Source organism: Rutilus rutilus (genome assembly GCF_951802725.1).
Source record: "Rutilus rutilus genome assembly, chromosome: 20".
Lineage (NCBI taxonomy): Eukaryota > Metazoa > Chordata > Actinopteri > Cypriniformes > Leuciscidae > Rutilus > Rutilus rutilus.
In genome coordinates, this window is record NC_140225.1 from 25,899,983 (window position 1) to 25,924,347 (window position 24,365).

The 24,365-nt window shown below is 38.5% G+C and overlaps 1 protein-coding gene across 2 annotated transcripts in view; it reads left to right on the top strand.

Moving 5' to 3' along the window:
• Window positions 1–23,228, top strand: part of haao (3-hydroxyanthranilate 3,4-dioxygenase) — a 28,035-nt gene extending 4,807 nt beyond the window's left edge. For both annotated transcript variants that reach the window (XM_084391403.1, XM_084391402.1), the window contains 8 exons: window positions 679–762; window positions 916–1,022; window positions 1,178–1,267; window positions 11,376–11,419; window positions 12,271–12,416; window positions 17,016–17,084; window positions 17,219–17,301; window positions 22,714–23,228. In XM_084391403.1, coding sequence (XP_084247529.1) covers window positions 679–762; window positions 916–1,022; window positions 1,178–1,267; window positions 11,376–11,419; window positions 12,271–12,416; window positions 17,016–17,084; window positions 17,219–17,301; window positions 22,714–22,789 — 699 coding nt within the window. In that variant the 3' untranslated portion in view covers window positions 22,790–23,228. The remainder of the gene's footprint in view (window positions 1–678; window positions 763–915; window positions 1,023–1,177; window positions 1,268–11,375; window positions 11,420–12,270; window positions 12,417–17,015; window positions 17,085–17,218; window positions 17,302–22,713) is intronic.
• The last annotated feature ends 1,137 nt before the right edge of the window (window positions 23,229–24,365 follow it).

Consider the following 24,365-nt stretch of genomic DNA (forward strand, 5'->3'; position numbering starts at 1 on the left):
ACAAACATTTCTGATTGGCTAGTTTTTAGGGTGGCAAAAAGAGCACCTGACTTGTATTATTTATTTTTTTTGACAAATCTCAAGACAATCCTATCTCAACTATTTCTATAGAAAAATGTAACTCATTCTTTCACTAATGTCTTAAACCTTCCTTTCATCTTTTATCTCAGCTCTGGTCTACTTCTCTGAGCAATTTTGAAACTTTAAATTGCAGCATTTCTTATGTTTTGTAGGATAAATATCTAATGGATTTCTCATTTGTGAGTCACTTTGGATAAAAGCATCTGCTAAGTGAAAAGATTTAAATGTATAAATGACAAAAAAATTCCTTAGTATTTCCCTAGTATCCCTAGTAGTTTCAGGAAGTAGAGAAATTTCCTCAATGGCAATTTTTTTTACAGCACCTTTACAGTGGCCACCTTTCAAATCAAACGATAGCAGGAATTTAATATGAGCAAGTCAGAACTCTGTTCTTTAGTTAATGTTTTAATTTTGATCACCAGAGGTCAGCGCAAACTATCCAGCTGAGCCATGGCTGTATTTTGTCTAGATATTACAGACATGATAAGAGTGTACTTTACCCCTTTACTTCAAATAAAGGCATACGAGGCTAAAAGATTTGTTATCCACAGTTCACAGAACACTAATATTCCTGTTTCACTTGTCTTTGTGTCTCAGCTCTTTTACCAGGTGAGGGGTGACATGGTTTTGAAAGTGATAGAGAACGGCAAGCATAAAGAAGTGCATATTCGAGAAGGAGAGGTGAGAATAATCTAGACTTGTCTGTGTGAGCTGCCTCTTAAATGGCTCTGCTATTGTTATTGTCTGACAGGCTGAATTCATGTCACAAAAGCCAATTTAGTCTATAAAGACATTTTATATGCTCAAAAGCCTGCTTATTGCTGCTGTATTCAGATGTTCCTGCTTCCAGCACGGATTCCCCACTCCCCTCAGAGACAGGCAAACACAGTAGGGCTGGTGGTAGAGAGGAGGAGGCTTCGTTCAGAGACAGATGGCCTCAGGTACCATGGGATACTACTCCCAGTCACATCCATTCTATTTTACGTCTTCCATTCTCCTGTGACCTTATCTGAACCATGATACTAATGAATGCTAGATCAGGGAATAAAAGATAAAATATGTGTGTGATATTTGGTTTCCTTTTACTTTACTCTAGGTACTTTGTGGTTAATAGTACAGATGTCTTGTTTGAACATTGGTTCTACTGTGAAAACCTTGGAACCCAACTAGTTCCCATCATCAAAGAGTAAGTCACCAGTGTTTCTCTCTCTTTTTATATATAATAAAAAAGTAAAAAAAGTGTAAAAAAAAAGATATAACTTATATTTAACTATATATTAATATATATAACTTATATTTATAACAGTATCTGCATCTACTGAAATGGCAAAATTATTTGTTTAAATTATATGGAAACCGTCTCGGATTACGACTGTAACCCTGGTTCCCTGAGAGCAGTCCTGCAGTCCTGCGTCCTGAGACAATATTGGGGAACGCCTCAGCGTTACTGATGACGGAAGCACTGTAAAGCACAGAATGACTCTCAAATTGAGAGGAAGCCAAGAAGGATATACTTCCTATTTTAATCTAGCAGAGGGGGCTTGAACCAGAAAGGCCCACGTCTCCAGCTACCGCTAAGCTAGATGTGCTATTGTATATACTGTAACTAGGACAAAGTAGCAACAGAGGCCCTGTAACAGCTTCACAGGTAATATAGTGGCTTGAGGGAACGGAGTTCGACTAGCCCTTTTTTTCATTTTATTTTTAAACACACTAAAAACTCCTGGGTTAAAAATAACCCATAATGGGTTATTTTTGACCCAACTCTTGAGTTAAAAAGGGACCAACTAATTTATGGGTTATTTCAACCCAGAAAATTGGGTTATTCTTTTTGACCCAAATTCTGGGTTAAATACCTGACCCAAATGTTGGGTTTAAAAATCCCAACATCTGGGTAGAAATAACCCAAAAATGGCTTCCGGTTTGGCGATGTAAGAGAGGGCAGCAGAGGCGAGGACCTCCTAACCACACTCCTTTAAAACATATTTATGCGTCTTCTTTTTCTAATCTAATTGCTTTGCAACATAACATAAGTATTACACCTAGCCCAGAAAGCGAAATGAGCAACTCTAAACAGAAGCAAAGTACCGCACCAGCAACACGGTCAGGTGCAACCCTAGCGAGTAAGCTAGCAGTAATGGCGGCTAACGACACAACTACTAGCAACAAGGATATACCTGTAAAAGACAATACGGATAACTTGACAATGAGTCAACTAGTCTCCGAACTGTCAAAACAGCGGGCCAGTTTAAAAGAGGACATGGCAAGTTTAATTCAAGATTCAATCAAGCCGTTACAGGCCTCCCTCGAGACGCTACGCGAGACAGTCGGCTCGTTTCAGCACCGACTTACGTCTACCGAAGTACTGGCCGGTGAAAACTTTGAAAGGCTAGCCGCCGCGGAAGCGACGATTAAATCCTTGAAGACACAGAATTCATCTCTTCTTGACCAAATTGACGATCTTGAGAACAGATCCAGAAGGGCTAACCTGCGTATTATCAACCTTCCGGAAGGCGCTGAGGACGGAAAAGACCCCATTGGATTTATATCTGGGCTGCTTAAAGATGCCATGGAGAGCGTGTTTGACAAACCTCCTGAACTTGAGCGAGCGCATCGCGCGCTTCGCCCCAAACCTGGAGCAGGGCAATCTCCAAGACCATTCATTGTCTGCTTCCACCGATTTCAGGAAAAGGAAAAAGCACTTCACTGGGCCAGAAGACATGATACTAAATTCAACGGAGTGTCACTGCGGCTATACCCGGATACGAGTGCAGCTTTAGCGAAAAAACGCGCCGGATTCAAAGAAGTCAAACAATCCCTCTATCAAAAAGGCATAAAGTTTCAACTTCTGCACCCTGCACGTCTCCGTGTGAAATTCGGAGAGGAAACTCACACTTTTGATTCACCTGAGGCGGCCGAGGCTTTTTACAAACAACGCGTCCTTGTACAAGACTAAATACGACTCTGGCCGTAATATGTTGTCTATGAGCTTAAATGGCACAGACAATATACTTCAAGTAATAAGGTGACTTTCTCCGCCTATTCTTCCATCGCAAATTTATCTAAAACTTCAAGAAAAGACGGCATGTTTGTTTTTGTTTATTTTCTCAAAGCTCATTCAGTACATTGCGTAATATTGACGCTATGCTGTATTCAACGTCAATATTGTGGTTTGGAGTCTCTCAAGAAGATCGAGAGGTAAAGACTGGATAATCGGGAGCCATGCAAGTTATATAGGTTTCTGCGGCTTGTTTCAGTTGGGGAAGCAAGCATTAGGAAAATGTTGGGAAGTTTGGTTCTAAGTTTCATTTATCTAAAAAGTTTTGGGAAAGTTTTGTTTTATGTTATGTTTTTATACAAACTGAATAGTGAGGAAACATTTATGCTGTTGTTTGCATTTTTGATCAGTGAACTCTTGACTAAATGTATATTTGTTCATGTCTGATATGGCCGATTTAACTAAATCTCATGGGGGGTCGAAAGTTAGATTTGTTAGCTGGAATGTCAAAGGCCTAAATAGCCCAATCAAAAGAGGCAGAATTTTTGCATACTTAAAAAAATTAAAATCTGAAATAATATATTTACAGGAAACCCACTTACGCGTTGTTGATCATCTCAGAATTAGGAAATCATGGGTGGGGCAAGTTTTCCACTCTAACTTTAACTCTAAGGCAAGGGGAACTGCCATTTTGATACACAAAAGCATTCAATTTACTGCCTCTGCTTCTATTGCAGATCCTCAGGGAAGATATGTTATAGTCTCTGGGATATTATACAATGTTCCTGTCGTATTAGTTAATGTATATGCGCCTAACTGGGATGATGTGAGTTTTATTAATAAGCTAGTCTCTTTATTGCCAGACCTAAACTCCCATCTTATGATTTTTGGTGGTGACATAAACTGCGTAATGGATCCGTCCCTTGACCGCTCTAATCCCAAATCTTTATCCCGTTCTAAGATGGCCCAAGCCTTATCTACATTTATAGAGCAAGTAGGGGCGGTTGATCCTTGGCGATTTCAATTTCCACACAGCAAAGAATATTCCTATTTTTCACATGTTCATCACTCCTATTCAAGAATTGATTATTTCTTTATTGATAAATCTCTCCTTCCTTCTGTTGGACAAATTGAATATCTACCTATTGTGGAATCAGACCATGCTCCTTTGCAATTAGACCTTATTTGCAACTTGAGGTATAACGAACGGCCTTTGTGGAGACTAAACACGGCCTTGTTATCAGATCCTGCATTTTGTACATTTGTATCAACAGCTATAGACGATTTCCTATTACATAACAGATCCGAATCTATTACAGCATCTACATTGTGGGAGACACTTAAAGTAGTTATTAGGGGAGAAATAATTTCATATACCGCAACTCTCAATAAAAAACGTAAACAAAAACTGGACGATCTAATTGATTCTATAAGAAGGGTAGACTGCCTCAACTCTACGTCTCCGTCACCTGAACTTTATAAAGAGAGGTTAAACCTTCAAGTTCAATACAATCTGTTATCAACAAATAAAACTGAATGGTATTTATCACGTTCTAAAGGTTATATTTATGAACATGGAGAAAAGGCAGGTCGACTTCTAGCCCACCAGTTAAAATCTAAAGCTGCCTCTCAACTTATACCTCAAATTTCGAACAGTAATAATGATTTAATAGTTAATCCAATTGAAATTAATAACACTTTTAAGAACTACTTCTCAAATTTGTATACTTCTGAAAGCCCTGAATCTAACTCTGAAATCTTTGAATTTTTAAACAATATAGATATACCCACCCTCAATTCTGTGCAGAAAACTAATTTGGATAAGCCCATACAAATTGAAGAGATTTTAAACTCAATCACATTAATGCAGAGCAAAAAAACTCCTGGCCCTGATGGTTATCCAATAGACTTTTACAAAAAATTTGCAGATAAATTAGCCCCTATTCTTCTTGATATGTTTGAGGACTCATTGGAAAAGGGTAGCCTGCCACAAACCTTGAATGAAGCAAACATTATACTCTTACTAAAACCTGGAAAAGATCCCCTGAAATGTAACTCGTATAGGCCAATCTCTCTCTTAAATTCAGATGTAAAAATTTTGGCAAAAATCCTTGCTTTACGATTAGATACAGTAATAGAGAATTTGATTTCAAAAGACCAGACAGGATTTGTCAGAGGTCGACACTCTTTTAGTAATATCCGGAGATTGTTAGGGGTAATACACTCGTCTAAACTTTCTCAAAACCCTGTTCCTCAAGTAGTCATCTCGTTAGATGCTGAAAAAGCATTCGACAGGGTGGAGTGGAAATATTTATTCTTTGTGCTGGAAAGATTTGGATTTGGTGCATCTCTTCTCTCATTGATTAAGTTATTATATTTTTCCCCTAAAGCATCTGTAATTACAAATAGAGTATGTTCAAAGTATTTTCCCCTATCACGGGGTACAAGACAAGGATGCCCTCTTAGCCCTTTACTTTTTACTTTAGCCATCGAGCCCCTATCTATAGCATTAAGACATTCACAGTATTTCACTGGCATCATCTGTAAGGGCATAGAACATAGAGTATCCTTATATGCCGATGATATGCTGTTGTATCTTTCAGATCCGATCTTAGGTATTCCACAGGTAGTTAAAATTTTGAAACAATTTGGAACTTTCTCAGGCTATAAACTGAACTTTTCGAAAAGTGTCTGCTTCCCCATAAACAGTAAGGGCCTCCAGATTTCGAATACCAATATACCTTTTCAGTTGTCTACATCGGGTTTTAGATATTTAGGTATAAACATCACACAGGGCTTCCCTAACCTTTACAAAGAGAACTTTGTCCCTCTAATTGACAAGTTAAAATTAGACCTCAAAAAATGGAATTTGCTATTTCTCTCTCTTGCAGGTAGAATTAACTGTGTAAAAATGAACATTTTACCAAGATTCTTGTACTTGTTTCAATGCATTCCAATATTTTTAACAAAATCCTTTTTTCAGAATTTAGACAGACTTATTTCATCATTTATCTGGGGTGGAAAAACACCTAGGATTAGGAAGGAATTTCTCCAGAGACAGAAATCTCAAGGTGGTTTAGCGCTTCCTAATTTCAGGTACTATTATTGGGCTGCAAATATCTCGAAATTACTTTATTGGCTTCAGAACCCCAAAGATGTCTGGTGTATCTCAGAGGCAAACTCCTGTACCTCATCATCCCTTCCTGCTTTAGCTTTATCTAAATTGCCCCTTTGTATTTCTATGTATACTCAATGCCCAGTCGTCGCAAATACTCTCAAGATTTGGTTTCAATTTAGACAATGTTTTGGTTTTAAAGACTTCCTCATAGCCAGTCCTATATGCAAAAATCACCTATTCCTTCCAGCTCAATTGGACTCGATCTTCAGTCAGTGGCAGCAGACAGGTCTTGTCAAATTTAGTGATCTTTTCATTGATGATTTTTTCGCCTCTTTTTCCAACCTCTCCTCAAAATATAATCTGCCAAGTTCACACATGTTTAGATATTTTCAGGTTCGTCATCTAATTCAAAATCTTTGTCCCACATATCCATCCATTCCTCCCAGTACAGAATTGGATGCAATTTTAAACATTCCCTTACATTTGAAGGGAATAATTTCTAATATATATAATATTTTAATGTCAATAAAAAATATTAATCTAGATAAAATCCGTGCAGAGTGGACAAAAGATTTGGCAGTGGATATTTCAGAGGAAACCTGGAATAATGCATTAACTAGAGTGAATGGAACAACCTCCTGTACACGCTTGGGTTTAATCCAGTTCAAAGTCCTCCACAGACTTCATTACAGCAAGGTTAGGCTGTCTAAGATATACGCAAATGTGGCTGATACATGTGAGCGTTGTCACTCTGCTAAAGCAGACCTTGCTCATATGTTTTGGACTTGTCCCAGACTGCTGGATTACTGGACAGCTATATTTAAAATTTTGTCTGAGGTATATGTTAAGGATATCAGGCCTAGTTTTGAGATGGCTGTCTTTGGAGTACCTGAACAAGATGTGGTCATGTCCAAAAAGTGTCAGGACGCATGTGCTTTTGCATGTCTTTTGGCTCGTAGAAGAATATTACTTGATTGGAAGTCAAGTAAACCACCCTTAGTTTCACTCTGGCTTAGTGATGTGATGCTGTTTTTGAAACTGGAGAAAATTAAATATTCTCTTAGAGGATCCACCAAACGTTTTTATTCAGTATGGTCCCCAATGATTTCTTTTTTTGAAAAGGATGCAACTCTCCCCCCAAACTAAAACTAATTATTATTAAAAGGCTTGTGCACATTGGGTTGGATGACGTAATCCGACACAGTTGGCTGACAATATTGTCAATTATTTTCTCACTGTTTATAATATTAGAACTTTGAAATGTTTTTTTTTAATTTTTTTTTTTTTAATTTTTTTTTTTTTACATCGTTTATATATTGTATTATTATTATTATCATTATTTATTTATTTCTTTTTTTTTTTTTTTTCTTTTTTTTTTTTTTTTCTCTTTGTTCAGTGGGTGGGTTGTGGGAAAGGGAAAAAATTGTAAAAACAAGGAGTATTGTTAAACTCTTTATGTATGTGATACATCACTTTGTTCTTCCTTCAATAAAAAAATTATAAAAAAAAAAAAAAAGAAATAACCCAAAAATTAGTTGATCCTTTTTTAACTCAGGAGTTGGGTAAAAAATAACCTAACTTGGGTTACTGTCCCAGTATGCCTTATTTCAGAAAATAAAACTTACATTATATTACACACTTCAAGCACTTTTACATTTTTATTGCATTCAATTAAAATCTATATGAAAAAACACACACTTGGACATGTTTATTTTCCTTTTTATTTTAGGGCACACTGTAATAACAATATTAGAAATAAAAAAAATAGAAAAATAAACAATAATTCTCTGAAGAGCCTCAAAAAAAAAAAAAAAACTTTGGGGACAAGATTTTTGATAGTGTCCTCATCAAAGAGAAGAAATGCCTCCTCATCTATGTCTTCATCTGAAAGACAGAAAACAAGACAACATGAGTATTGTTAATAAGTCGAGACAATTGTGAACCACTCACCAGACACTCTTTCATTATCAAGCTAACAAATAATAATTTTTAAGGGAATGCTGTGGCTTTTTTTTTTTTTTTTTTTGTGGCCCAAATTGCCAGTTAACTAATGTGGTTATTTTGCAGCATTACCCATTTTGTGTGAATGACAGTCTATACTGTCCATCTTTTCTTTCATTAACAAGTGTAATGACATTAATGCAAAGGTGAATATCTGGCCCATTCTTATGCATAACAGCTTAAAGACAAGGCACAAGTATCTTTTAGGGTTATATAGATATGCATACCCCACTGTCGAAGAAGTTGTGACTTTCACAAAATCTTGCACTGACACATTTAAGCCTTATTAAAGAAAAATGTTTAGGTATAGAGAGATGATATAAGGGCAGTAAGAGTAAAATGCTCACCTCAGCTCAGACAGCTCAGTTAGCTTATCAGCGACTAAGCTGTCCATTCAAAATGACCTGGAGAAAAACATAGCAATATAGAGGTTAGCAACAATTCGAAGACTTGACCTGCTTCTTTAACTCTCACTACTTCAGCCAGTAGAGCACTGTATAATAAGCACGCGCCGCGTCGCGTCTAGGACAACTCGAGGTATCGCACACTGGACGCGCACTCTCTCAGTTTATGGCCGCGCAGCGCCATGTCTTTAAAATTCAAACACATTATTCTCTATGAGTGTACACACACCGGCGGCGCCATCCGGCGTCTGTCCGCGGCGCCCAGCAACGGCTCAGGACCGTGTTCAAAATCCTGCCGCGCCATTTACATAGTTTTATATTAAATTGACATTATATTTGTCTCAAATCGTCGTTGATGTATATACTGACCTTACCATGTGCTGCAATATACATTTAGTTTTACATTCATTCACAGAAATATGGATTGAATGAAAATTGCTGATGTTATCGGATTTATAGGTGAGATTCTCAATTCATTCAGTTAACGGACGATCTGAGGTAAACTGTTTTGACTGCAGACTTAGCAACGATTGTATTTAATTGTACAGTACAATCAGAACATAGTACAGACATTATCTTAATTTCATAATGGCCTTAAACATAACAATATTGCTCGCCATAAACTGAGAAAGTGTGCGATACCTCGAGTTGTCCTAGATGTTGCCGCGATAGCCGCGGCTACATGCCAACCACAGAATTACCACGGCTAACGCTAGTCTCAACGTAGCAACTAAGCCATGGTAAATTTTTTAGCAAATGGTGCTAAACTAGCAACGGGGACATGGACACAGAAAAGTTTACGTTACAACAACACTGAAAATACTCTCTTACCTTGAATATAGATGAAGTTGCACCGAAGAAGCACAGCCAAAAACGGATCGAGAGCGAAGAGACTTTTATTTCAAACGACTGTTGTGAGAAAATTCCAGAACAACTGCGGGCGGGTGAGAGAGAGAGAGAGAAAGAAAGCCAACCCTATAACCCAGAACATGGGTTACTCTTTGAAAAATAACCCAGAAAACCAAACAACCCAGGAGTTGGGTCAACATATTAGCCCTATAACCCAGAAAATGGTTACTCTCTGAAAAAATAACCCATAATTTTAACCCAACACAAATAACCCAGAAAATGGGTTGAAGAAATAACCCAGGAGTTTTTAGTGTGAAGGAATTGGCCTAACTATGTTCTACCTCCTAAAGGCTAGCTGGAGGAGGCTAAAGATTGTCAACAACTCTTCCACAATAAAACTATGGAGCTACAGGGAACTGAGATCTCTGTAAAACGATTCTCACTACTGTGGAGAGCGGAAGCCGCAGACATGTGAACTTTCACATTAGGAAGAAGAAGAGGCCTACCTGCCTTCTGTTATTATGTTGAAAGGCGTGCTTGCTAACAAAAAGCCCAAGCTGGACCGTCAGACATCATTCCAGCCCTTTCTAGGGCCTGGAGGGGGAAGGAAGACGAAGAGGCTAGCTGTAATAACCCTCAAAAGGGGAAGGAGGCAATGTTATTTGCCTCTGCTGGTTCCAGGACGCTAGTCGCATCTGAACTGGATCACTTCCCTGAGGTCCTGCTTCTCATTGCGTGAGGAGGCGCACAAGCAGCAGCACTGTCTCTCTGGCCCCACCTTCGGTCCTCAGACCGAGACGGGCCAGGGCCCCCTGACTGGGACCGGCGTGGTATACAAGATCTAAAGGTAACTGAACACGCTTTCGCCTCTCTGAATTTCCCGACCACTGCCTCGACGAATATGCCAAACAATTCTAAGGGTCAAACTGGGGCATCGAGAAGAAAGGCCTTCTCTTTTTCCCTGATGCTCGCCAAGTTCAGCCACAGGTGTCTCTCCGTGGCCACCATAGCCACCATCGATCTACCATGCCGGTAGTCTGCTTGGTGCCCTGGAGAGCCAGGTCTGTGGTGCGGCGCAACTCAGCGACCGTGTCAGGGGAAAGACCCGGACCCTGGTCCAAGTCTCTCAGCAGGTCGGCTTGATATACATTGCTATTGTGTGCAGTGCAGCACCAGCCTGACCCGCTGCCACACATGCCCTGCCATTTATGCGTGATGTAGTCTTAAGTGGCTTAGATGGAAAGGCCGGAGCTTTCTGCATTGATGTCTCACCCAGCGGGAGATAGCTTGCAAACATCTCTTCAATGGGAGGCATTGACTCACACCCATGCTCGCACATTCCCTCGATATTTGCATAGTTGGCATGCTGATATCGATGGATGCATGCTGAGTATGGGTTCTTCCATACTTTCTCAATCTCGGAATGCAGATCGGGAAGAAATGGAAGGCTCACAGGAGCTGGTGGATTGTGGCCAGAAAGAAACGGCTCGTCCAGCCTTCCCCGAGCGGTCTCTTCCAGCGGGATGTGCTGCCATGGCAACTCGAGCCTGGCAGTAGCATGCTCCGTTACCTCCAACAGCTCAGCATACATGGGGCAGGGGGGCTTGAAGCCAGAAGAGCACTGGTTGCTGGACCAGAAGTTCTGTTTTCATTCTTCGTAGTAGTATGTAATAAAAGCATGTGAAACTTCAATATTCTGTTCCTTAGTTACAGCAAATATACACACATATTGCAAATATACCTTGCATATAGGGATGTGCCAAATACCTTATAATTACTTAAAAACAAAATAAATTCTAACGAATAATATAAAGAATACTGTAAATAAAAAATAAAGTCAATGGGGTCTCTCAGTAGTCCTCTCAGTTTTTTCATGTGCATATGCATGTAAGCACAAATAATGACTTGCTTTTGTATATATCAGGTTTATGGATTCCAAACAGCATAAAACAGGAAAACCTGATCCAGGTAAATAGAGTAGTTCCCTTTACTGTTTGTTGTGTGTCATGCATGATGAAACCATGTGAAATACCTTTACATTTAACATGCCATTATTGTATAGTGCTATTGTTCAGGGGTCTCCTGATGACTTGTTCTTCTCTATTTCTGAAGGTTTTGTGTAATATTAAAGGGTTAGTTCATCCAAAAATGAAAGTTCTGTCAATTACTCAGCCTTATGTCATTCCAAACCTGTAAGACCTTCATTCATCTTTCTTCTCTTCCGTGTCAGTCTCTGACGCTGTTCTCATTGCAAACACAGTGCAGCACTTCCGGATTCTACGTCAGAACACCGGCTCAGTATTGACATTCGTTGTGGTGCTCACGTGAACAGTGTCAGAGACTCACTTGGAAGAGAAGAAATTGTTGAATAAAGTTGTTATTTTTGTTTGTTTTTGCACACAGAAAGTATTCTTGTCCCTTCATAAAATTAAGGTTGAACCACTGTAGTCACATGGACTATTTTAACAATGTCTTTACCTTTCTGGTCCTTGAAAGTGGTGCAGTCTATGGGTTGGGGGTCAGAAAGCTCTCGGATTTAATCAAAATATCTTAATTTGTGTTCCAAAGATGAACGAAGGTCTCACGGGTTTGGAACGACATGTGGGTGAACTATTCAGTGTATTAATGACACAATTTGATTTTTGGGGGTGATCTAACACTTTAAGTGATGTCGGTGCTAGGTACCTCAAACCAGATCAGACAGACAAAAAAAAAAAAAAAACTGATGTTGTTAATATCAAGTGGCCGTTATACACTGTGGTAACTTATTTATTGTACTTAATAATTTGGTTTATCCAGTAACTGTTTCATTTTTGCAGCTGAACCCATCAAGCCAGCCCCATACCCACTTAACACTATGGATGTGATGACACCGTTCTGCTTCAGTGAGTGGGTGGAAAAGCAGAAGCCTGCCTTGGCCTATGGTCAGCCGGTTGATATGTTTGGAGCAAAGTTTGAGACTGAGGTGAGGAGAAGGCGTCAGTCAGATGAGATCCTAATCATTAATCAGAGGTCTGACTATGAGCAATTTCTCATCAGAAAGGTATCGACATAAACATAAGGTAGAGTCAAGTCAAGTCAATTCACATTTATTTATATAGCGCTTTATACAATACAGATTGTTTCAAAGCAGCTTTACAGAGATAACAGGAAAATAATGCAAAAAAGTTTGTTTCCAGAAGAAAATAGCGTCACAGTCCAGCTTAAGTAAGTTCAGTGATGTTTCATTTTTGTTTTAAAAAGTTATTAATTGAGCTCATTTATATATATATATATATATATATATATATATATATATATATAGCCACTTTGAAGTAAACCGTGATATCATCGTCCAGCTCAGTTCAGTTCTTGTATAATAGTATCAATGCAGGCAGATCAATGATTTTAAAATGAAAACTTTTAAGCTGGCTATTATTAAACCTTTTATTAAAAAAACCTAACTTGATCGTACAGAATTAATTAATTACAGGCCGATCTCAAATCTACCCTTTGTCATCCCTAGTCATCCAAATTTTTATATCAGCTATGCATTCCTTTTAATTTCTTGAATTGTCAAGTTTTGTCGGGGCGGGAAGAGATATAGAGCTGAGTATCATCGGCATACCAGTGAAAACTAATCCCATGCTTCCCAATGATATCTCCCAAGGGTTGCATGTACATAGTGAACAGCAACGGTCCTAGTACTGAGACTTGTGGTACTCCATACTGAACTTGTGATCGATAAGACATTTCTTCATTTACTGCTACAAACTGATAACGGTCACATAAGTATGATTCAAACTATGCTAATGCAATTCCACTAATACCAACATCATTTTCGAGTCTATTTAAAAGAATGTTGTGGTCAATGGTATAAAATGCAGCACTAAGAGCAAGTAACACTAATAGAGAGATACAACCACGATCGGATGATAAGAGCAAATTATTTGTAACTCTAATGAGAGCAATCTCAGTACTATGGTACGGTCTAAATCCTGACTGGAAATCCTCGCAGATACCATTTCTTTCTAAAAAGGAACATTGTTGTGAGGATACTGCTTTTTCTAGTATCTTTGACAAAAAGGGTAGATTTGAGATCGGCCTGTAATTAACTAATTCTGTACGATCAAGTTAGGTTTTTTTAATAAAAGGTTTAATAATAGCCTGCTTAAAAGTTTTCGGTACATATCCTAGTGACAAAAAAGAATTAATGTTAAGAATATGATCTATGACCTCTGGAAGCATTTCTTTCAGTAGCTTAGTCAGTATATGGTCTAACATACATGTTGATGATTTAGATGATTTAACGAGTTTAGACAATTCTTCCTCTCCTATTGCAACGAATGAATGGATTTTTTCCTCAGGGACACTACAATGCACTGCCTGATGTGATAATGTAGTAGATGGTTGCATAGTTATAATTTTCTCTCTAATATTATCAATCTTGTAAGTAAATAAGTTCATAAAGTAATTTCTGCTATGATCTTTGGAAACTTCAGAAGTAGGAGTTTTATTTCTTGTTAATTTAGCCACTGTGTCAATAAATACCTAGGGTTGTGTTTGTATTCTTCTAAGAGAGTCGAAAAATAAGCAGATCTAGCCGTTTTTAAGGCTTTTCTGTACGCAATCGTGCTCTGCAATCGAAAAAAAAAATTTGAATCCAGTTTTGTTTTCTTCCAGTTGTGCTCCATTTTTCTGGCTGCTCTCTTAAGGGCCCGAGTGTGCTCATTGTACCACGGCATTGGACTATTTTCTTTAATATTCTTTAAGCGCAAAGGAACAACTGTGTCTAAAGTGCTGGAAAAGAGAGAGTCAAATGTCGCAATATTGAGTTCTTCTTAGCTATCTGGGATGCTGAGGAGATGAAACTGATCAGGAATATTATAGCCGAGTCGGCTTTTTAACCTTGGCTAAATGGAGTATACACGAGACTAGATAATGATCTGAGATGTCATCGCTCTGCTGCATAATTTCAATGGCATTAACATTGATTCCATGTGCCAATATTAGATCTAAAGTATGATTTTGACAATGAGTGGGTCCTGACACGTTTTGTCTAACTCCAATAGAGTTCAGAATGTCTCTAAATGCCAATCCCAATGCATCTTTTACGTTATCTATATGTATATTAAAATCACCAACAATTAGTGATTTTAGTGCTTTTGAAGTAAGGGATTGAATATTCAGCAACCCAAGCTTTATCATTTGTTCATCTGTATTATATCTATTTTTTATTTGTTGAACATTGATAACATTTTTACCCTTAAATGGTAGATTATGATGTCTCTATATGATGATATCTAGGTGAAATAGTCTCTATGTGATGGGATTTATCTGACCTCAGTGACGTGAGACAGGTAGCAGACGGTCGGTTTAGCCAGTCTGTCTGCTTCCTGACCTGAGCCCCAATTCATGTTTGAGCTCTAAGACTATGTGCCATATTACTAGAGAGAAGAGCAGCACCATCCCAGGAGGGATGAATACCATCTCTTTTCAACAGGTCAGGTCTGCCCCAAAAACTTTTCCAATAGTCTATGAACCCTATATTATTTTGCGGACACCACTTAGACAGCCAGCCAGGACAGCCAGCCAGCCAGAGTGAGGACAGTCTACTAAGTATCTCATCACTCTGGCGAACAGGAAGGGGGCCAGAGCAAATTACAGTGCCTGACATCGTACTTGCGAGTTCACACACCTCTTTAATGTTAATTTCAGTGATCTCTGACTGGCGAAGTCAAACGTCATTATTGCCGACGTGAATAATAATCTTAGAGAATTTACGATTAGCATTAGCCAGTACTTTTAAATTTGCTTTGATGTCAGGCGCTCTGGCTCCCGGCAAACGTGACTATGGTGGCTGGTGTCTCTATTTTCACGTTCCATGTAATAGAATCACCAATAACTAGGATTCTCAGTGGGTGTTTCACTGAGTGGGGAGAATCTATTTGTTATTGTAATCGGAATGGAAGAGCAGTGTTTTGTCCCGCGACTACAGTGTCTCACGGTCACCCAGTTGCCTTGCTGCACGAGCTCTACAGCCGTAACCGAACAATGTACAGAGTTCACTAAGCTAGTCGTATCCAAAGCAGTATCCAATGCCCTTGCATTCTTACTATCCTTGATTAAAGTTTGGATGTGTGTCTCTAGTTCTGAAATCTTCTCCATCAGCCTGACTATCTCCCTGCATGTATCACATGAAAAGCCCTCTGTGCTGACAGAGAAGGCTATGCTATACATGTGACATGAAGTGCAAGTGACAAAAACAGGAGAAGACATTATTCAGTGTGTTTGTTGACTGATCCTACTCACCACAATTGTTTGATGGACTTGTAAAAGGCGCGAGCGCACACGAGACGGCAAGCACGGATGGCAGGTTAACAGGCTAGTGATATACTAGCGTGTTGTGCTAGCGATAACGATTTAGATAAAAGCTAGCGATGACAGATTAATAATAATCTAATAATCTAATCCCTAATAAACAAAAGTACAACAAGAAGGTAGAGCACGCTTATCATCTACTGTGGTTCTCATCTCACACTCAGAACTCAATAACGTCATCACGCACAGCGCACGTCATGAATGACGTGATCAGTCTCCTAAAGGGCAGACCGCACAATAATGTGATGCATGTAAATACAGAGTTTCGTTCGTTACAGGATGACTCTACCGTTTACTACCTCTATTATAGTAACGTATAGCTGTCACGTTTTGAGTTTGTTTTTGATCTGTTTTTCTGTTCTGTTCATGTCTGTGTTTCTTAGGGTACGTTTACACGACAACGATATGCTTAAAATGGAAAAAAGTTTTATGTTTTTAGTTGAAAACAGTGTCGTGTAAACAGCCCCTAAATTAGTTTTCTAGTTTGTTTCAGTCATCCTCTGTTCCCTGTCTGTTTGTCACCATAGTTATGGATTGATTTGAGTATTCAGTTCAGGTGTTCCTCGTTTTCCTTTGTTTGCTGTGTATATAAGCCCTCAGTTTTAGGGTACGTTTACAATGATATGCTTAAAATGGAGAAGTATTTCCTTTGAGTTGTCAGTGTACAGATGACACCATTGTCAAAACAATCCCAATTCACACGGATCCACGAAAACGACTAAAAACGCTGTATTCTGCTGCCAGGCCATTAGATGGCGATTAAACACTAGACTTGACGTGTTCGTCTTCAGAGTTTCACGTTTTTGCTGTTTACACGGAGACCGTTTTCAAAAACTTGCACTTTGAAAGTGTACTTGTACTTTTCAGGCACCCAAAACACCATTGTCGTGTAAATGAACGGCCAAAACGCATAACATTTCTTATGTTTTTAGTTGAAAACGGTGTCGTATAAACAGCCCCTAAGTTAGTTATTGGTTCACTTATTAGTCTAGGTTAAATGCTGTATAGTCTGTTTGATCCTGGTCTGCCTGGGTTTTCCTGAGTTTCTTGGTTTTGAATTTAAAATAAAAGTTTTTCCTCGGTTCTGCACACCTTCATCGAGAGAGTCTTTAAGATGCAACATGAAAATAACAATATAAAGGTTTGGTCAAGAATCAAGCTATGGCAGTGATGCATATGCTGACTTAGATTTTCTCTCTGTTAGACGCTACTCTTTGGTCCTGGGATGTCTGAATCCTCTAGAAGACGAACTGATGGCTGGATTTGGCAGCTGGTAACATCTATTCTTTATATTGTTACAGAATTTCATTGCGTTTTTTGTTTAATCTTTATGTTCCCTCTGTTTTATATTTATTTTAGCTTTATACTTTCCTTCTCTTTTCCTACTTTGGATTGTGTTTTATTTAGGAGGGGTCCTCCAATGTCTTCATGAATGGCAAGGAGTACATCCTGTCTGCAGGAGATTGTCTTCTTATTTTTGGAGAGACAGAGTAAGTGTGATGAGCATTTGTGTTACTGGTGTGTGTTAAAGAGGTCATGAAATGCAGTTCCAGATTTTGCACCAAAAGCGGTCCATTATTTGTAAAAAATATATATAATTTTCCATCCTTATTTACACTCTCTGGGAAAGGGGCGTTACCTCAGCAGAAACGGAAGTAAATGCCCACTGCTGTGATTGCATCGTATCCATGCCAAAAGACAATAGAACCCATTATAATCTGTGATGCTGTCAACACTGGATGCACTCGACAGTAAACTGATGCCTCATTCTATTTCTGATGTACTCCAAGCTGACTGAACAATGACTGAGTTTGATGGTCTTACTCCAAAGCTGACCTAATAATAAATAAATATATGAAGAAATGTAAAAAAAAAAAAAAAAAAAAAAAAAAAAAAAAAAAAAAAACATAAATATATACATAAATAAATATTTAAAGAAATGTATAAATGAGTATTTCAACTTTTTAAAAATACTCCTTATTTAAAAAAATTAAATTAAAATGTCCTTATTTATGTATAATTGTATTTATTTATTTTTTTCATTTATTTATTTCCACTTTTATTTATTTCCACATTTATTTATGTGTCTTTGCATTTGTCTACATTTATTTATTTATACATTTCTTTGTCCGTATGGTAATGAGTGGGGCGTGTTTTACCTCAGACATAGCAATTGAGCTCAGTGTGGCAGTGCTGAAGCTTTGAGGCCACAGTGACACCTTGTGGTGTGACCAAACTAAACGTAAGCCTTTGCAAGTCACATAGGGAGTGAATGACTTCGAGATGGCCATTATGGCCAAAATCTTATATCACGGTTTAAGTCATTTAATATCACCCTAACTGTATGTACAGTTGTGGTCAGAATTAATGGCACCCCTGGTAAATATGATAAAAAATTGCTGTAAAAAATAAATCTGCATTGTTTGTCCTTTTGATCTTTCCTTCAAAAAATTCGCAAAAATCGAACCTTTCATTGAAGTAAAAGAATTGAAAGTGGGGGGTAAATCACATTATAAAATAAATGCTTTTCTCCAAATTTTACAGTGCCTTATTAACTGAATTGATCAGTTAAAATTAAGAACTTACATGAAAATGCATATAGCTTACTATTTGATAAGGTTTTCAAAAATGCCCCAGGAAATCAGTTTATAGTGGAAATATCACCTCTTTATGAAAAAGTTTGTTTCTGTTGTTGTCAACATTGGCTTTGGAAGATACATTAAAAATGCAGTTTGCTTCTGTGTACGGATCTACAATGCATGGCATAAAATGGATAATTGACGCGCTTCCGTGTCAAAGTGTCTATTATCAGCGGATTCTGTTCATGTGTGCCCAGACATTTGAGAAATCCCAACCAGCTGATGTTTTACAGCCATGTCCGGAATAAAGAGTAGGCCTATGTATGGTAAACCTATAGTTAGGGTGATATAAAAGGACATAAACCGTGATATAAGATTTTGGCCATATTGCCCATCTCTAAGTCATTTATTTCCTGCGTGATCTGTAAAGTCAAGACCACAAACCTCTTGCGTATTGTTTGGTCACACCACAAGGTGTCACTGTGGCCTCAAAGCTTCAGCACTGCCACTCTGAGCTTGATTGCTATGTCTGAGGTAAAACACGCCCCCCTCATTAGCATACAGAGCAATAAATAAATAAATGTATAAATAAATAAATATATAAATAAATAAATAAATGTAGACAAATACATATATACATAAATAAATGTGAAAAATGAAAGTGGAAATAAATAAATGCATAAATAAATAAATGAGAAAATAAATAAATAAATGTGGAAAAATATATAATTATACATAAATAGGGAAATAAAAGTATAAATAGTCATTTATTTATTTTATTTTTACATTTCTTTGCATATTTATTTATGTATTTATTAATTTTTAATTTCTGCAGGTTTGGTCTTCCATAATTAAATGGCTTTCCTGAGGTAAATGTTATGTGACATAATTGTTCTCCAGCTGTTTTATTGACCCCTTTCCGCGGATGAAAAACACTGATTGATCGATATTATGTATGAGGAAGCCTACATTTCGGTAAGTTGTACTGTATCTTTCAACAGTGTTTATTTACTATTAGCTAGTAGAGATGATCGGTTCACATGCCGCTAGGGATCTGTCACGTCACATTTACAAGCGCCCAAACGGTATTTATTTTTTGAATTTCTTAATAAAATTGACAGAATCTGAGAGCTGAGATTTTTTTTTATATCATAAGTAACCTGCTCTGTCTAGTCTGTCGGTCTCCGTGTCCTCTTTGCTTTTCCTCTTTCTGTGCGTGAAAAAATGGATGTGTGGCGTGAGAGCGTGTGAAAAGTGTCAATCGCGTGAGTCTCACGGTGAATGCGTGAGAGTTGGCAGCTGTGTAAAATGTACGCTGGTTTCTCTCTGCGTTCTGAGCTGGTGTGGGAGTCTCATTGACAATAATCGCAAGCTCCTACCAGCCTATCCAGCGCATTTACATTAAATGCGATTAATAGTGGATAATTTCACGTGTATGTGCTTCCATGTCGAAGTATCTGTTATCAGATCTGTTGAAGATGTGGTTTCTGTTCATGTGTGCCAAAACATTTTAGAAATCCCAACCGGACGATGTTTTAAGGCCATGTCCAGGATAAAGAGTATGTATGGTCCCCCAATATACATACAAGTTAGGGTGATATTAAATGACTTAAACCTGGGCATATTGCCCATTAGTCTTTCATTCACATTGTGACTTGCAAAGGCTTGCGTTTTGTTTGGTCACACCACAAGGTGTCACTGTGGCCTCAAAGCTTCAGCACTGCCACTCTGAGCTCGATTGCTATGTCTGAGGTAAAACACGGCCCATCATTACCATAAGGACATGTAGAAATAAATAAATGTAGACATAAATACAAATATACATAAATAAATGTGGAAATAAATCAATGAAAAAAAAATTATAAGTGGAAAAAAATAAACAAATAAATAAGGAAATAAAAGTATAAATACTAATTTATTTTAATTTAGTTTTTTTTTTTGTTTTTTTTTTTTTTTACATTTCATTGTACATTTATTTATTTATTTATTTATTTATAGTTATTTATTATTATGTCAACTTTGGAATTCCATATTACTCAACATCTTTATCCAACAGCAGTATCACTCTTGTGATCGGACTAACATGAGTTGCTCAGAATACCTCCTTGGTTACATACGACAGTGACACATTTTTAGGGGCGTTGAGTAAAATAGTGATTCTCATCATGATTCTCCCGATTTCAAATCCTGGTATTCAGAAGGGTAGAAAATGGATTCCATAACTGGAGAGTCAGTTTTGAGTTCTGAAACTTGCAGTAAGTTCCCTTTCAAGGGAACTCACATTGCTTCAATGACGTTTTGGGAACACCAACGCGCGATTGCGTCTGAAGCACGTATGTCAACTAGTCCGATGGCGAGAGGAAACGTCGTGGGCGCGCAGTTTCAGAGACTGTTGGGTCTGATAGCAGCTGCGTCAAACGTGATTCCTTTTGGCCTGCTCTACATAAGACACATACAGTAGTGGCTCAAAGGGTTTTCCCCGAGGGGGAACCCACTTCGTATGATCAAGATCACACGGCGTGTCTCCACGCCTTGGTTATATGGAGGAAACCTTGGTTCCTGTCCCAGGGTCCTGTGTTAGGAGTTCATTATCAAGTCACTCTCACGACAGACGCCTCTCTCACAGGCTTGGGAGCGGTAATGGAAGGCTGCATAGCTCAGGGTTTATGGAGGAGTCATCATCTTTAGAGGCACATAAACTGCCTGGAGATGATGACTGTCTTCGTGGCATTATGGCACTTCCTCCCAAACCTAAGAGACCGTTATGTGGAGGTCCGTTCAGACAACACGTCGGTGGTCTCTTATATAAATCACCAGAGGGTCTGCGTTCACGTCCACTATGCAAACTGGCCCACCGGATCCTCCTGTGGTCCCTAGGGAAGATTCTCTCCCTGAGAGCAGTATACATCCCGGGGGACCAAAACATTGGACTAGACATCCTGTCAAGACGGGGGCTGAGGTTGGTTTAGTGCTTGAGTTTCTACAAGATCACTTTTCGGCAGGGCTATCCCCTTCTACCATAAAGGTTTATGTGACTGCCATAGCGGCTTACCATGGCCCTGTGGATAAGGCATCTTTGGGGAGGAACCCTCTAATAACTTGTTTCCTTCGTGGTACTTTGAGGCTGAGGCCTGCAATTCGAACCAGGGTTCCTGCTTGGGACCTGGCTGACCTTCGAGCCCCTTGAAACTGTTTCAGAAAAGTTTCTGACGTAAAAAGTAGTCTTCCTTCTAGTTATTTCTTCTCTTAAAATGAGTAGGAGATCTTCAGGACTTATCGGTATCTGCCACATGCCCTGAGTTTGCATTGCGGCCTATCGTTTTGCAAGCCTTCTGCCCTCCTCCTTTCAGAGATCAGGACCAGGAAAAGCTGAACCTCCTCTGTCCAGGAAGAGCGCTGGATGCATATGTCCACAGAGCTTTCCTGTGGAGGATATCGGATCAGCTGTTTGTCTGTTTTGGATCCCCTAAGAAAAGTATTCCTGCTTTTAAGCAGACAGTCAGCAAGTGGATAGTCGAGGCTATCTCTCTTACTTACGGGGTCTCTGGTCAGCCTTCACCTTTGGCTGTCAGAGCTCATTCAACCAGGAGTATGGCGGCCTCTAAGGCCTTAATTTCGGGTGTATCCCTTCAAGAGGTTTGTGATGTGGCATGTTGGTCTTTTCCGATCACATTTGTGAGATTTTATAGCCTGGACCTGGACACTGCCCGAGGTACTCAGGTCCTTATGTCTTAGTTGTGCCACAGTTTCACACAGACAGGCACTTGTAAGTATGGCGTTTGGGTATTATCGTTCTCAAAGCGTCATTGACGCAGCGTGAGTTCCCTCGAAAGGGAACGTCTCAGGTTACGACTGTAACCCTAGTTCCCTGAGAAGAGAACGAGACGATACATCGCCCTGCCATACTTCATTCATCCCTGTGATCGACTTGCTTTGGCTAATGGAAGCTAACGCCGGTCATTCCGGATGTGCTTTTATTCTTTTCTGGTCGTGAGATCACCCACCCGTGACGCCACTGGACTAGTTGACATTCATACTTCAGACGCAATCACGCGGAGGCGTGCCCAATGCGTCATCGACGCAGCGTATCGTTCCCTTCTCAGGGAACTACACAGGCGTAACCTGAGACATTTTTATTCTAGCGTATCCTCTTATGTGTAAATATCAAGATTCTCCATTTCATGACCCCTTTAAGTGAAAGAATTGTTTGCAAGGGATGGAAAATTTCAGTGAAAAGAAACCAAATCAACAAGTATTTATGTCAGTGTGAATGATAGCAACTGTTTGGTTAACACCACTGTGTTTGTGTGTGGGCTTCTTTAGGTATCAGTGGAAACGGTCACAGGATTGTGTTGCTTTGTATGTTGCCCAAGACCCAGACAGGAAGAGACCTTTCTGAGACACATAAAGAAGTTAGATCACTTGTTTAGGGCAAAATGTATGACCTTTAAACCTTCATATTCTTTCCAATGTACAGATTTTATTGTAAACACTTATGTATCCACCACAGTATCATATTCACAATAGTCATCATATTCAGACATTAGACAAATAAACATACAGTCCTTGTATTAAGCCTTAAATAATAATAAAAATCTTAAGAAACATCTCTCAAATCTTCTAATCAATTTAACCCCCTGGGGTCGGCGGTATCGCCGGCGATACCAGCTCGCTTTTTTTTTTATCAGTTCAAAAGAGATTCATTTTGCTCTGTTGACTTTGATATTAACAAGTTTCATACATCAATCGATTCTGTTAAATGTGTATTATTTTTGTGTATACTCACAATAAAAACAAAGTGTTGTGCTTTTTGCCAAATAAAGAAAAATAAACACGAAGCGAGTTCTGCCTTCTCTCTGTCAGTGAAGTCCATTCTGAAACGCGTCCGAAAATGAACAATAACTCAGCGAATACTCAGTCAAACAGACATACAGACACACAGGCATGAAGCTTGAATTCTCTTCTTTTAAATGAAGTAATTTATATAAAAAACAAATATTCTCAGTTCATGTAATCTGTAAGAAAAGAGCGAGATGTCAGTCTATCTCATCTCATCTAATTATTTTTAATGTGACCCCGCCCACGGAGAGCGCACGCTATTCAAACGCAAATGAATGAGGCAATCCACGCAAACATGTGAACGCCCCCATATCAGCTCGAGAAAACACAAGTTTATTCAGATCATTATTTGTTTACACCGTCTCGCAGCGCTGTGAGGAATAATAATAATGGAAAATGTACCTCAGAAGTGCGGGTATTTCGAGGAGCAAGGATCCGACTGAGCTGAGGAATACTGTAGTACGTTTTTTTTCCTTCTCAAGTGAATCGCGTTTCTGTTTGTGAATGAATGAACGGCAGAGATGCGCGCTGTTTACCACAGCTCGCAAAAAGACAGTTTAAATTTAAATCGCTTTCTTGTGTGTGAATGAATGATGATGTTTTAGCAAACTGTATTGCTATACTGAGATGAGTAAAAATCGACTGAAATGTTGAAATAAAATGTAGGCTATTTGTATAAGCAACGTATTAAACTGCAAATTAACATTTATATGCCCTAATATTTCATAAAAACAACGTTACAGTCAGGCGAAATATGAAAGACAACATTTTGTTGACTAGATTTGGGTACAGTTTTTACTGTAGAATATACTGCCACATCAAATAAGCTTTTGTTTAGCAATTCCTGCTCATATGTTATATATAAAATACTATTTTTGTCAAAAATAAAGTCATCATCTAAGATGTTAGCTGTTCCAATGTTGGCTATATTCAAACTAATGAATACATATGATAAAATGTAGGCCTATAATCATTTTTTTTACAAAGAAAGAGTACACTTGAAATATTGTTGAAATTGTAATTATTGTTGTAATTGTAACCTTTTTAATAAAATAGCAAAACATATTTACAAGATAGATGTAAGCAAAATCTTAAATGGTCAATATAAGTCTTCTTCTAAATATATCTTTTGTCCT